General features: G+C 36.6%; 1 protein-coding gene across 11 annotated transcripts in view; it reads left to right on the top strand.

The window, feature by feature from the left end:
- The window catches only part of LOC125750030 (rho guanine nucleotide exchange factor 9), a 74129-nt gene extending 61226 nt beyond the window's left edge, over positions 1-12903 (top strand). For all 11 annotated transcript variants that reach the window (XM_049027265.1, XM_049027267.1, XM_049027262.1 and 8 more), the window contains 4 exons: positions 3988-4119; positions 5669-5912; positions 6395-6463; positions 8105-12903. In XM_049027265.1, the coding sequence (XP_048883222.1) occupies positions 3988-4119; positions 5669-5912; positions 6395-6463; positions 8105-8286 (627 nt within the window). In that variant the 3' untranslated portion in view covers positions 8287-12903. The remainder of the gene's footprint in view (positions 1-3987; positions 4120-5668; positions 5913-6394; positions 6464-8104) is intronic.
- The last annotated feature ends 1793 nt before the right edge of the window (positions 12904-14696 follow it).

Below are 14696 nucleotides of genomic sequence, written 5' to 3'. Positions count from 1 at the left end.
AGCTATGGTAACCTTTGTAATGATCAGGAAGGACAGTGCCCGTGGTGGAAAACCATTATTGGCTCATAATATTGTAGGACAAAGTAAAACAATGAATACAACCAGGAAAAAAAACATTGTCCGGGCAAATATGCAGCTCTAGAAAAAAATGATAAACTACAGCATAATTTGCAGCAGATAGGTATGCAGCTGTGTAAAATGCACATTGTTTTGCGAACTGCAGCCTGGCTCTTCCCTGTTTCACATTGATGAAGGGCTTCTTCCTTGCTTTATGGGTCTTCAGTCCTGCTTGTAGGAGCCTGATATGAACTGTCCTAGCAGTGCATTTCACACCTGTACTTAATGTTTCCCATTCCTTTTGAAGGTCACTTCAGGTCATCCTCTGATTTATGAGGCACTGTCAGAGAAGTTGACGGTCATGTCTGGCATTGGAAAATTACTTGTCGGTGTAGCCTTCTGCCAGCAGAATCACAATTAAACCAGGATTTATATATATAATATGTATATGTATTATTGTGTCATATACAGTATGATAGAGAGACAGAGGAAGAGATAGGTCTCTTAATTTTTTCCAGAACTCTATGTACCTGTGGCACCAAACACCTATTTTATTTTTTTATGTTTAGAGGTATATAACTTTCACCAGTTATGCCAATAGTCTTTATGCATTAGGAAATCAGTTTAAAAAATTGATTTAGATTACAAAGCAGTCCTTTCTTTTTTTCAATTTGACATGAAATAACCATGAAAGATAAAACAAATGGTGCATAGTGGGGGGGGGGGGGGGGTTGCATAGATCACATTTGGGGACCAAAATGTCCCCAAAGTGCAGTAAAACCTGAAACTTCCTTACTCTTGGGGACACTTCTTCAGGTCCCCATCTGGATAACCTCAATTTGATAAAAATCTGTGAATGCAATCAAAAAAGTAAAAGTACCAAAAGTCTGGTGTTTTGGTTGGTTACTTATGGTTAAGGTTAGGGCTGGGTAGGGCTTAAGGGTGTCGTGATTGGGATTAAGGTTTGTGCCATAGAAATGAATGGATGGTCCCCATTTAGATAGGAAGAGCAACTTGTGTGTGTGTGTGTGTGCGTTTGCGTGTCTGTGTGTGTATGTTTGTGTGTGTGTGTTTGTGTGTCTGTGTGTGTGTGTGTATGTTTGTGTATGTTTGTGTGTGTGTTATAAATGATTTCATGAGGACTCCTCAGAAGCTGAGGATTTAGCCCCAGTTCTTCACAAATATGGCTTAATTACTTAGTTAACTGTGGTTTAGTACCTAGTAGTGGATAAAAGCTATTGGATCTTTATAGAAATATTCTCTTCATTTCTAGGGTAAAACATACCGTGCCCCCCTAGTTAAAAAGTTTTAAACTGTTTGTCATTCTGAGTAGTGAGATGAAATCTCACGCTGTCCCGCTCGGGATGTGAGTCACCCCTTTATGCAGCAAATACAGGCCATATACGATAACCAGCCTTTAGTCACTTAGTAACCGTCTTGGTTATCAGATTGACTGTCATAGTATCGCAGTGTTTCTGTTCAAGTAGCCCATATTTTTTAATGAGTTATTGTTGTTCATATCTTATTGTATCAAATTGACAAACAAAACCTTATCATATGTACAGTATGTATGTATCGAAGGTGTTTTGTAACAATTCTCAATAAGCAAGTACCATTTAAATGATTATTTAAATTATAATTTAATTTGTCATTTGAATGACTATTGATAAATGTTATTTAAATGATTATTGTTATTGCTATTTTAATAAATTTTTTTATAAAATAAAGTAAAATAAGATTAAATGGCAGTTTAAGTGATGCCAGTGACCATTAAAATTGTCTGTCAAAGTCACCCATCAAACTCAGTGGACAGGCTTTAAACAAAACATAATGTCTGATTGGTACATTGCAAACTAAATCACAGCAGATCGATCTCGCCTAGTCGATTGAATTCTCTTTTATAAACAAGTTTTGTCTGTTCCATCCTGGAGCTGTAGACATCCTAACTTCCCAAAATGCTGAATAAGCTTAGGATAACAGTTAAGCTGTCCTAACTTTAGGATAACAGTTAAGCTGCCCTAACTTTAGGATAACAGTTAAGCTGCCCTAACTTTAGGATAACAGTTAATCTGCCCTAACTTTAGGATAACAGTTAAGCTGCCCTAATTTTAGGATAACAGCTAAGCTGCCCTAACTTTAGGATAACAGTTAAGCTGCCCTAACTTTAGGATAACAGTTAAGCTGCCCTAACTTTAGGATAACAGCTAAGCTGTCCTAACTTTAGGATAACAGTTAAGCTGCCCTAACTTTAGGATAACAGTTAAGCTGTCCTAACTTTAGGATAACAGCTAAGCTGCCCTAACTTTAGGATAACAGTTAAGCTGCCCTAATTTTAGGATAACAGTTAAGCTGTTCTAACTTTAGGATAACAGCTAAGCTGTCCTAACTTTAGGATAACAGCTAAGCTGTCCTAACTTTAGGATAACAGTTAAGCTGCCCTAACTTTAGGATAACAGTTAAGCTGTCCTAACTTTAGGATAACAGTTAAGCTGTCCTAACTTTAGGATAACAGTTAAGTTGTCCTAACTTTAGGATAACAGCTAAGCTGCCCTAACTTTAGGATAACAGTTAAGCTGTCCTAACTTTAGGATAACAGCTAAGCTGCCCTAACTTTAGGATAACAGTTAAGCTGTCCTAATTTTAGGATAACAGTTAAGCTGTCCTAACTTTAGGATAACAGTTAAGCTGCCCTAACTTTAGGATAACAGCTAAGCTGCCCTAACTTTAGGATAACAGTTAAGCTGCCCTAACTTTAGGATAACAGCTAAGCTGTCCTAACTTTAGGATAACAGCTAAGCTGCCCTAACTTTAGGATAACAGTTAAGCTGCCCTAACTTTAGGATAACAGTTAAGTTGTCCTAACTTTAGGATAACAGCTAAGCTGCCCTAACTTTAGGATAACAGTTAAGCTGTCCTAACTTTAGGATAACAGTTAAGCTGTCCTAACTTTCACTGGCCACCGCATAGTGTTAACGATAGCTGAACTTATTTAATCCATATGGCTAGATAGTTGATGATGGGTCTTTATTGTTTTTTTATTACTTCTATTTTTATTATTCTGTTACTTTTAATCCCATTCCTTTATTTTACATGTCATCTCTCCCTCTTTCCAAGGAAACGCATTTCGTTCCTTTATGTTGCACAGCGTGTTGATATATGGGAATGACAATGAAACCTTTGAAATTGAATTGAATTATATGTACTTGCTTTAGACCAATGTGACACAAAGCCAAGCCTATACCCATACCAAAGCCCATGTGCCTGGTCATTCTTCGGGGTAGGATTTGTTGACAAAATTTGAGTGACGGACACCAATGGGTATTTTGGTTTGTACAAATATTTTTGTTTTATTACAACTTTTATTTAGTAAGAAATGACAATCGCAGTCAGCATTTCAGTGCCTGGATTCCAGTTATTCTAGGTGTTTCTGCTTATTGCAGTGATCTTTGCTTCTGTTTTCTGTCGTCAGTAAAAAGGTTGCTCCAATTTTTTGCTAAATCGATTGTGTGCTGGTGGCATTCAAACTCAACGCTTACGCTGCCACATATGTAGTCTATTTGCCACTCAGTGGGTGTAACTTTCGTCTACTGTGACATCATACGCCCATGTAGTAACACTGCAGAGGTATGAAAAGATGACTCAGTAACAAGAATGGATTGTGTATACCAGCCTTGTTGAGTTTCTGTTGATGGTTGGTATTACAGTACTTGAGCTTCGTAAGTTATATAAAACACTAGATAAAGGAAGATCACCATCAACTGCCCCAACTGCAGGTGTGTCACTATTGCAAATTTTTTTGACTGACAAAATGGCAGATGACCTTGGGTGACCTTGGAGATGATGTCGTCCCCTGGCACAGGGGCCTATTTAGAACATATCCCCCACAGATAGGGGGCGACTGCTGTACTTATTTTTCTGTTGTCCTCACAGGGGGATGATATTCTGGACAGAAGTTCAGAGTTGATTTATACGGGGGAGATGTCATGGATTTACCAGCCGTATGGAAGGAGTCAGCAGAGAGTCTTCTTCCTGTTTGATCATCAGATGGTTATGTGTAAAAAGGTGAGGTCTATGGTTTTACGCTGAATACACACTGGCCTTATTCAGGGAAGCACATGAAATACTGTCCTGTCTTTGAACAGACAACAAGTATTGGACGATATAACTCCAAGCTTACTGTACAATGCTTTTAAAAAAGCGGGAGGCAAATGAAATACGTCATATGAAGTTTTTCATTGAATCAGCTGTCTGAAAATGGGTTAATTCAGAAGGAAAACAAAATTCAAAGTACAAGTTTACAAAACTCATGTCAGTTCTGGAAAATTCTTGTAAGATTGGACTTTAGCATAATTTAGCTAAAATCTAAACTGCTCAAAACTGAGTGGCGTAGACCCTAAGTTACTGACTATTTCTAACTCTTATAACAAGACCTTATTAGTGTAGGATGCATATAGGGTATTTATCTTTACATGCCTGTCTCAGATTTGCCAATCCCGTCACAAAGGGCATGTACAGTGCGATGTCTGTACACATTCCAGGAAGTTAGTTCAGCCTTTCTTAATAAAACTCGTCATCACTTACAGACATCATTCACTGTCGATCCCATGATGAGGATGAGAAGTGATCCTCCGAGCACATCAGCTCTGGTTTCACGCGCCCTGTCAGTGTTTTAAGCATGTTCAATTCCTAGTGAATGCTGTTATAATTTAAGCACTTTATAAGATATATTCTCCAGTGAATTTATCAATTTAGTTCATACATCCTATTAATGATGATTTTCTGTCTTTAACATCACCACATTGCTTGCACTAGTTCTATCACTGCAAGACCATTCTAAAATTAGAACATTAATTTAAAATGAGAGCACTCTTTGATCTGTGAACATAATCATATTAGCAGTCACAGCAAACAAGATCTCGTGAAAGGAGAACAGAGAGCATTGTGATTAAGGAGACAGAAATGGAACTTCAACATCGCTAGTTCAAATTCCCTGAGGAGACTGGCTTTCATTCAGGGATAATGCTGAGACGATTAGAAGTTGAAGTTCCTGTTTGTTTGTTTGTTTGTTTGTTTACTTTTTGCAATGCACGTCTGCATCCGTTCATCTCTGTCAATTAAGCTGCCGATCGATCCTGGCCTTCATTTTCTGGATCAGTACACAGAGAGGCTGTTTGATAATGCTACGCTACATTCGCTTAAAATGTAAAATTGTTAAAGTCTCCACTTTAGCAACTTGTGGCAGAGTATTGCCAGCACAATTTTTTGGCCTTCCATTCTCGAATTATTTGGAGTTTGGCTCTTGAAAATGTCTGTCAGATCAGTGGCTGAAAATAATTAGCTCGTTAGCTGATAAATTCAAAAGGCACAAATTGGCAGAATGAATAAAAGGAATTTACAGCTGACCTTTCTACTTAATTCTGTTTTAATCTAGTAGTTCTTTGAAGAATTTTGCTCTTTACTCAATTGATTGTTATGTGATGCTTTCCATTCCACATCCAAGGGAAAGCAAAAGCTTTAGGTGAAGCCGTGAGGCTTCTTGCTTAAAAGCAGAACATCGGAGATGTTAATTAAATCATGCTGGGTCTGGAGTAACAATTTCATATATCCACAGGACTTGATACGCAGAGACATCCTGTATTACAAGGGGCGCATTGACATGGACAGGTATGAGGTAGTGGACACAGATGATGGCCGAGATGAGGACTTCAACGTCAGTGTCAAGAATGCCTTCAAGCTGGTGAACAGGGACGCAGAAGAGATCCATCTTTTCCTAGCTAAGAAGCTGGAGGAGAAGATCCGGTGGGTCAGAGCATTTCAAGAAGAGCGCAAAATGGTGCAAGAAGATGAAAAAATAGGTAGGAGCCTTTTGCTGAACACAGGCATCAGAGTTGTTATGATGGTAGATGGATGGATGGATGGGTTGATGAATGGATGGATAGATGGATGGGTGGATGGATGGATGGATGGATGGATGGATGGATGGGTGGATGGATGGATGGTTCAAAAAATAGATAGATAGATAGATAGATAGATAGATAGATAGATAGATAGATAGATAGATAGATAGATAGATAGATAGATAGATAGATAGATCAGTCGTATGAGTCAGTTTGTCTTTTCTGAGATTTATATATAAGAATGATTAGATCATTTTAGTTATTGAAAGAAGGAATTTTTATTTTATATTTGAAAACTTTCTTTTAGTACCACACAGTCACCTATTTTGCAGAATGAGATTTTGATTATAAATTTAAAAATTTTAAACCATAATAACATGTGCACTATTTTGGTCATAAGGGTGGCTTTTCCAACTCTGACGCATGCTCTCAAATTTTAGGGTTTGAAATCTCGGAATATCAGAAGCGACAAGCTGCCTTGACCGTGAGGAAAGTCACTAAACAGAAAGGTGAGGCCTCAAAGAGACACCAGTTGATCCCTGAAAATTTTTTCTTTTGAACAAAGTTGTGAACTTTGACTGACATGCAGTTATGCACAGCTTCAATGTTATTTTTTAATCCTTTCGGTTTTCAAGTACTATGTATGTGCTTTTTCTCTTTTATTTGATAATTAAAGTCACAGGTGTAGAAATTCCCTTATGAGAAAAACCTGAAATTGTTGTGTGAGTTTAATACATTTTTCAATCAAGCAAAAACCCAAATGATGGCATACACTATGTATTTGGCCGGAATAATGTTGCACAAAAGGTGTACTGTTCCATTTTACTTTATGTTCAGTTGAAAATACCGCATCTATATAATGTTTGTGACATGGTGATGCTCACATTGGTTAATTCGCTAAGAATGCATATGCTTTCGTTTATTGTATGTTGGTTTGTGTATATGAATGTGAGCTTGCTGCATATATCAGATTAAACCTGGATGAAATATATTTGTGTAACTGGTTTTAAAAAGCTTGCTCTGTGCTTTTTTTGTGTTTGCAGTTATATATGTAATGTTCCAACTACCAGTAATAAATATTCGCTTAACATAATTGACGATTAGTGTAGGACTTTTACACTTGAACATTTTAATAGCAACCTATGACTTGCATGGGCATTATATGTTTGTGTAGTGTTTGAGTAACAGATTCCTCATTTTTTACATTATAGAAATTTGTCATAATGTGTTTGTAACCATTTGTACATGGGTAACACAAGGTAAAGTATTCTTTTAAATTTTCAGATTCATTCTTAGATATCATCTTGAGAAAGATGGCGTTTTTATATCGACATGGTATGAAAATGATAAAGGTATATTTATTAGAGTCCTGTGTAGCGTAATAATAACTATTCAAGATGCCATGGCAACTGCTGCAGGAAATAATTTTCAAATGCCAAAGCAAAGCATTCCCTTCATCTACCCATTATGTGGAAGAAACCACAGTGCGGTAGAAGGAACCAGCACACATAGTATGTTTTACTCTGGCTCTGAAAAATGTTAAAAATATCGTTGCTTTCATACCATTCAGGACCAAAATAAAAATACGATACGGGTGTTTCTGTGGGAAATGTTCTAAACAATAAAAGAAACAAGTAGAAAATCCTTTAAGATGCCATGGCAACTTACTTTCTCATTCATTACAAAGGTTGTTTTTATGTAATTAAGTTTCTTTTGGTGTTAATGGATGTTCCCAGTAGCAAAGTGGCGATTTCCAAATGCTCTCAGGAAATGCTGAAAAAGCGGCAGGTAACGCAGCAGTTTATCACGATGGTCTTTGTCAACACCTCTGTGACCTCTACCATGTGACCTCCATTTAACGAATTATTTAACTGTCTTCCATTGTCCAACATAAACAGACAAACCCCATAATCTATGTATCGTATCCCCGAGGTTGGAGGGTAGCTAAGGCGTCCAGCCCTGGTTGATACGATAGGGACGGCGTGCTTTATCGATTTGTCTGTTTCTCCGTCGTTTTGGCATGATAATTTTGTTCGATAAATTTCATTCGTTAATCAAAACATGACTGGCAACAGTCATATTTCCCGCCTCCTGCTCCCTCTTTCTTTTCTGGCTCACTTTCTGTTTTTCTGTCTGTTTCCCACATTCAGGTGTAAGCCAAAACCGGTCCATGCCACCTTCATACCCACCTCCCCTGGACCCCTTGAACCATGGACAGTATATGGTACCAGACGGCTTGGCAGAATCTCAAGTTTTTGAATTTAACGAACCCAAAAGGAGCCAGTCTCCATTCTGGCAGAATTTCAGCAGATTAACACCATTTAAAAAATAGAGAAGATTTAGATATTTTTAGAAAGACCACATTATTTTTTTGAGAAGCACTATACTATAATAACTAATAATGGGTGTTAAAAAAATAGGGAAAGAAGGATCATTCGGAGTGATACTGATTGGTAACATCCACCTGACTTCATTGCTAAAACTGTCACTTGTACTACTGCTTCTGCGACAGTTACTTCTGCTACAACTGCGGCACCAAATCCGTGGAACCCTTAATAACAATAAAAAAAACAACAAACAAACAGAAAAAAAAACAAAAAAAACCTTTGACCAAAATAACTGCATTTCTCGTGTTCTTTGAGTTTTTCATGTTGTTAGGCTTTGCTTTTTGGGGATTGGAAGTACACATTCGCCATTTTTTTTCTTTGGAATAAAAACAAAAAAACAGACTCAACAAACGAATCTAACTGGAAGAAAAAAATATCTAATAGTCTCAACTGTTGTGCCATTTTGGGTGTACCCTTTAGTGCACTGTGATTTTGATGGGTGATTCTGGTTCCTTATATTGTCTTTCCTCTTGCACACAGTTTTTTGAGGTTCTTAGTAGTATCTTATGTAAAAGGGTGTTTTGGGACGAACAAAGCAAGACTTTGTCTGGCAAAAATTTTCAATGCATATTCTTTATTCTTCCGTGTTCTTATGATAGATGCATGTAGAAATCATCCACCTGAAAATTCTATGTAACGTAAGGTTTCTTATGGGTCAAGGATCACACCAGTACAAGTAACAAATGTAACAAATGTTGTTGACAGGGTGTTTATTTATTTTTTCCTAAAGACCAGAATGACTTTTCTTTTGCATGTCATAAAGGAAGTTCATAACAGATATTATTCAGTTCTTTCCATTCAATTTGAGTTACAGTCTGCTATCTAAATGAATCCTAAATAAGGGTTTTTAATGATATTGAATTTACTTGATGTACCGTTTGTTAAATAGCTTCAGATCTCTAGTGAGATAAATCATAAAGAAGATATAGAGATTTAAGTCATAAAACACTCATAGTTAGAATCGGGCCTTAAGATACATTCATTACTTTTCTTTCCTTTCTTTTGTATTTGAGAACGATGTTTGAATTGATGTTATTCAAAAATAACTGTCTGGAAAATTTATATTAAAAGCACCTGAAAGAATGTCAGCGATGGATAAGATCATGAGGCAGGGACCTGCTTTGACAGACGAAATGTAGGTTTTGTTGGTGGGTTTAAGTACATGCTGTGTTGGTGGGTATTTCCCATGGTGCTTAGCTTCCCCTTCTTCGTTACAGCTGTATTTTGATACATTCTGTCAACTGTCCCAAAGCTGAACTGTCCTGAATGGTCATCCACCCAGTCAAGCTCACATGTACATATAGCAGACTTTAAGCTGGTCCTGAAGAATAGTCAGAGGCAATAGGCAATAATTCTGCGAGCTGTATCTGCTACTGACAATAGATAATGGTATTAGATGTGGCGTACTTGCTTGATAGATTTTGAAAGTGTCAAAAAAGGCAACGGGGTCAAAAGAATTTTTATTTTTTGTAAAACTGTTACAGTAGTCGGTGTCTTAGATGCAGCTCCGAGAGTAGAAATGAATGTACTGTTTGTAACCTGATAGAAGCAAACCCTGTACCTGCAGTGGCTTTTGTGGGGAAATGAAGCCGTCGGTATTTTGATGTTCTACACAATGATGCACCTGCCCTTCTCCAGTCTGTTATTTGCACTGACAAATCAGTATGTGAACAGTGTAACTCCACGTTATTTATTAACCTTTGTTAGCCTATACACACACTATCTCTCTCTCTCTCTCTCTCTCTCTCTCTCATATACACAAATACACAACTACACACACACACATAAGATTTGCACATGGTACACACTGTGTTTCAGCTGGTTTTTCAACAGGTGAAATGAGAGAAATTTTTTTAAAAAAGATACTGATTTTGAAGCCGGTGTGGGTTTTACTAACAGAACTTTGAACCCTGTTAGGAAACATCTGACCCTTTTAGTCAGAATAGAGTTTATATGTAGACCTTCCTGTCATGTTAAATGTGCCTTCTACCATTCCTCTGCTAATCCTTAATAGAATTGTCCAGATATGAATAATTTACTCTCATGTTTGTTTCATTCGTCATATGCGTGTTGCTGTATTAAAATCATGATTTCAAACATTTCACCAATGCTGTAGCAAAATGGACAAAGTCACATTTTAGTTTGTCAAACCATTTCGTCCTGTTTTTTTTTTTTTTTTGATATGTTACACATGGTTTGTGCAGTATCTGTAATAATTTATTGTTGCCAGTTTTAGAAAATTTCTTTCATTGGACTGTTGAAGGATGGATCAGAGGATTGTGTTGGCCAGATGAAATTCAGAATATCAGAATTCCCAATTATTTCTTCTTCTGTAAAAAGGTTTAATTTTAAATCTTTTTAAGGTTATTTTTTTATTTTACTTGGTTACAGATTTCATTTGTAAGTATCGTTTCGGCCTTGATTTCTTAAGTGCCAAAACACTGCCAGACCCAGCGGTTTGATGGAGCTTTAACTGTACATGTTGTTTACATCTATGCTTAGCAATCCAGAGCATTATGGGTATTTAAAACATGTCATAGTTTTCCCAGAATCAGAATGAACAATAGTTTAACATTAAACTAGCAGCTAAACCGTGTGTATATACTGTAAATATGACAGATCATATATTTAAATATTGATATTTTAAGTATGATACAGTTATTCTTTAAGTTATGTGCTAGATTTTGATTTCCTGTGAACGCATGTGAATGGCATAAAAAGTTCTGCATGACACAAACAACATTCTCTGATTTTACGTTCCATTCTGTTTTAAATGTGTTTATCTCATTGTTTTGTTCACTTAGTTGTTTAATAGGAAACACTGATTTTGAATTGGATCCATTTGATTCGCAGAAAGTTATTATTTAACAGTTTGTGCAGTTGTATTAATTTGAATTGTGCCAATTTTGGAGTGTGACCCACCTTGGTTAAAGTGTAACCATTCGAAGTGTACTCTAACCCAAAGACAACCAGATTAGTCCAGGTTTCCCTTACTGAAATATGGGCATAAAGTTATGCTTCTATATTCAGAACACTGGCACTTACCAATGTCTACAATGCAACATTATAACTGGCTCCATCCGTCGACTGGGCATTTTCCACTGTAACTGCAGGGGAAATGCCCAGTCATCATAAATTTTTAAATACATGTATGAGAGTGAACTTGCAATATTATCCACTTCAAGGGGAAAACTAAATGTAACTTTTAATGCTCTATTGTAATTATACAAGTATTAAATGCTAGCTGTTCCTTTAGGGCCAACTACCTGTCAGGGTATTTTAATATATTAAAAATAACTGACTTGTAACTGATCTCAGCCCTTTGGTCAGTTGTTGTTAAACTTCTAAAACCTTTTTCCGGTAAATAACAGAACAAGTTTATTACTCACTTTCGACCATAGTGTCAGGACTTTGAAAAGAATTGTCTTTTTTCACTTTTGATTTCACAAACCAGAGAAGAATTGGAGTTATTTGTGTTTGCATTTGTAGTTTGTAGTTCAGAATTCCAACTACACATGTTTAGAAGTCAAAATCTGAATTTCTACTGAAAACTAAATTGTGTTTCAGACTTTGAGTTTTATTTATGTCATTTATGTTTTCTGGATTTTTCTTGCCTTTGTCTCGTGTGCTAATACAGAATTTGAAAAGTCAAAATGCTACATGATTTGTATGACTTTTAGCTGCAGTTGTAATGTGATGTAAGTGTCCTCTATCCTAAATACAGTTTGGAATTACATGGAACTTGAAATGCTACACTACAATTTGCAATATCGCCACTACACCTGGGTTTAATCACGCCATTTTAATTTTAAACTTAGATAATCATGCCATACAGACTGCACTTCCATTTGGCAAACAGTTCTGATTTTTTTTTTAAATGTTTTCCCCTTTGTTCCCCTTAAGATAAAACAGGTGAAAAGCTCAGAAAACAGTGATTAAAATTTTTTATTGTTTTTCTCCTTCATATTTGTCATGTCTCTGTAACAGAAGAATGTAATAGAGTTACAATGTGTCATCAGTTGTATCTGGAAAAAAAAACTCAGTCGTTTATCAACAAAAAGTTCCATTTATTTTTCGAAAGGGTGCCTTCTTTGAGTCGTGCGGTAGATAGCCACTGCTACAGTAACTGTAGGATAACCTTCCCATTACAGGGTTAATTTAACTGAAACTTAAGCATTTCATCATTGTCTTCTTCAGTGTTATTGTGGAGATGTAATGACATAAAATGTTTTCCTGAGTTTGGAATTACCATTGAATTGTCACAGTTTTATTTATTTATTTTATTATTTTTTTCTTTTTTACATTTGCAATTTACATTGTAAGTACCACACTATGGTTCAGTCACGATATTTCTAGTATAATCAGTTATTCTGTTTAGAATTAAGATATCCTTTTGGATATGTAGTATTTGGAGGGTGCAGGGTTTCTTTTTGTCTTGAATGAGTGAGAAAAGCAGTCAGTATGCACATGAATCGTATGTATGTAGAAAAGCACAGTCTCACAGGCTCACACGTTCATGCGTGGTGAGATGTGCTTAGTGAAATAAAAGCCTTCCAACCCTCTACATGAGAATGTGAGGTCTGTCGCATGCTAAAATTTATAACTAAATCAAGACCACTGTAAATGTGTGTGTGTGTGTGTGTGTGTGTGTGTGTGTGTGTGTGGATTAGGTTTATATACATTACATTGTATATAATTACATTGTGGGCACCAAATGTCCCCCACAATGTAATAAAATAATTTATTTTGACCATTTCCAGGTCCCCACAAAAATCTGTGAATGCAGTCAAAAAAGTACAAATGGCAAAAGTCTTGTATTTCGTTTAGATTAGTTTTCCCCATAGAATTGAATGGAGAGTTCGCACAAAGATATAATTACAAATCTGTGTGTGTGTGTGCGTGTGTGTGTATGTGTGTGTGTGTGAGAACGGGTACACCTTACCTTTTGGGGACGAAATGTCCCCATAATGTGATAAACATTATTTTTTTTCCCTTATGGGGACCAGTTTCCTGAAAACTGTATTTTGTAAAAATCGGTGATTGCTAAGAAGCATCTAAAACTGCAAAAACGCTTGTATTTTTTTTTGGTTACTTATAGTTAAGGTTAGGGCTGGGTGGGGGGTAAGGTTTTCATGTTGGGATTATTGTTTTCCCCATAGAAATGAATGGGGAGTCCCCAGAAGGATAGAATTACAAACCTGTGTCTGTGTGTGTGTGTCTGTGTGTGTGTGGTGGGTGTGTTTGGGTTAGGAGGACTTTCCAAACGTTAGTGTATTGATGAGGTATATGGATTTATTTTTTACTTTTATTTAACCTTCTTTTTATCAGGCAAAGTATTATGTTTTTTTTTTGTTTTTTTTTACGCCTGGCAAGTGCCAGAAAGCACTTGTAAAGCAAACACACACACACACACACACACACACACACACGTCGGGCATACCTATCTTTATGGGTACCACTAATTCACTTGTATGGGAAAAATGCTAATGCTAACTATGACAACCTTAACCCCCACCCAGCCCTAACCATAACCATAAGTAACCAAGCAAAGCACACGAGTTTTAGCATTTTTAGTTATTTCATAGCAGTTACCGATTTTTACAAAATACAAAATAGAGAAACCGGTCCCCATAAGGGAAAAAAAAACTGATATTTATCACGTTATGGGGACATTGTGTCTCCAAAAGGTAAGGTGTACCCGCTCACACACACACACACACACACACACACACACACAAAGAACCACAACAAAATAATCAGAATTATAGCATTTACAAGTATTAAAAACATGTCTCTTGGTAGTGACAGATATAAATTTATCCAGTTGTAAAGATTTTTGTAAGAAATTCCAGTCATTGGCAGCAGCAGATTGGAATAACAGGCCAAAGATGGCTCCAGGCTTAGGAGGCTTTATTCTAATGTAAGAAGAAGACCATGAATTATACGTAATGGATGGATGGAAGATTGGATGGATGGATGGAAGATTGGATGGATGGATGGATGGATGGATAGATGGATGGAAGGTTGGTTGGTTGGATGGATGGATGGTTGGTTGCATGGATAGATGGATGGAACTCTGGTTGGATTGATGGATGGATGGATGGATGGATGGAAGGAAGGAAAGTTGATTGGTTGTATGGGTGGATGGATGGATGTAGGTAAGGCTTATTAGCATCTGTAAATGGACTTTGAACGAGCTCCAGGATCCTGCCTTTAAACCTGAGCAGAATAGACATTTGGAAGATGAATGGATCTCAGTTACTCAGTGCTGTGAATAACATGGTGCATAGTCTTATGTTACATTAAATTATATTATGTAAAATAGTTTCGCAAAAGAAGCTTTTAATAATGTGGG

This window comes from Brienomyrus brachyistius, chromosome 10, assembly GCF_023856365.1.
Source record: "Brienomyrus brachyistius isolate T26 chromosome 10, BBRACH_0.4, whole genome shotgun sequence".
NCBI lineage: Eukaryota > Metazoa > Chordata > Actinopteri > Osteoglossiformes > Mormyridae > Brienomyrus > Brienomyrus brachyistius.
The sequence above is the reverse complement of the archived record's forward strand: the minus strand, read 5'-3'. Positions and strand labels throughout refer to the sequence as shown.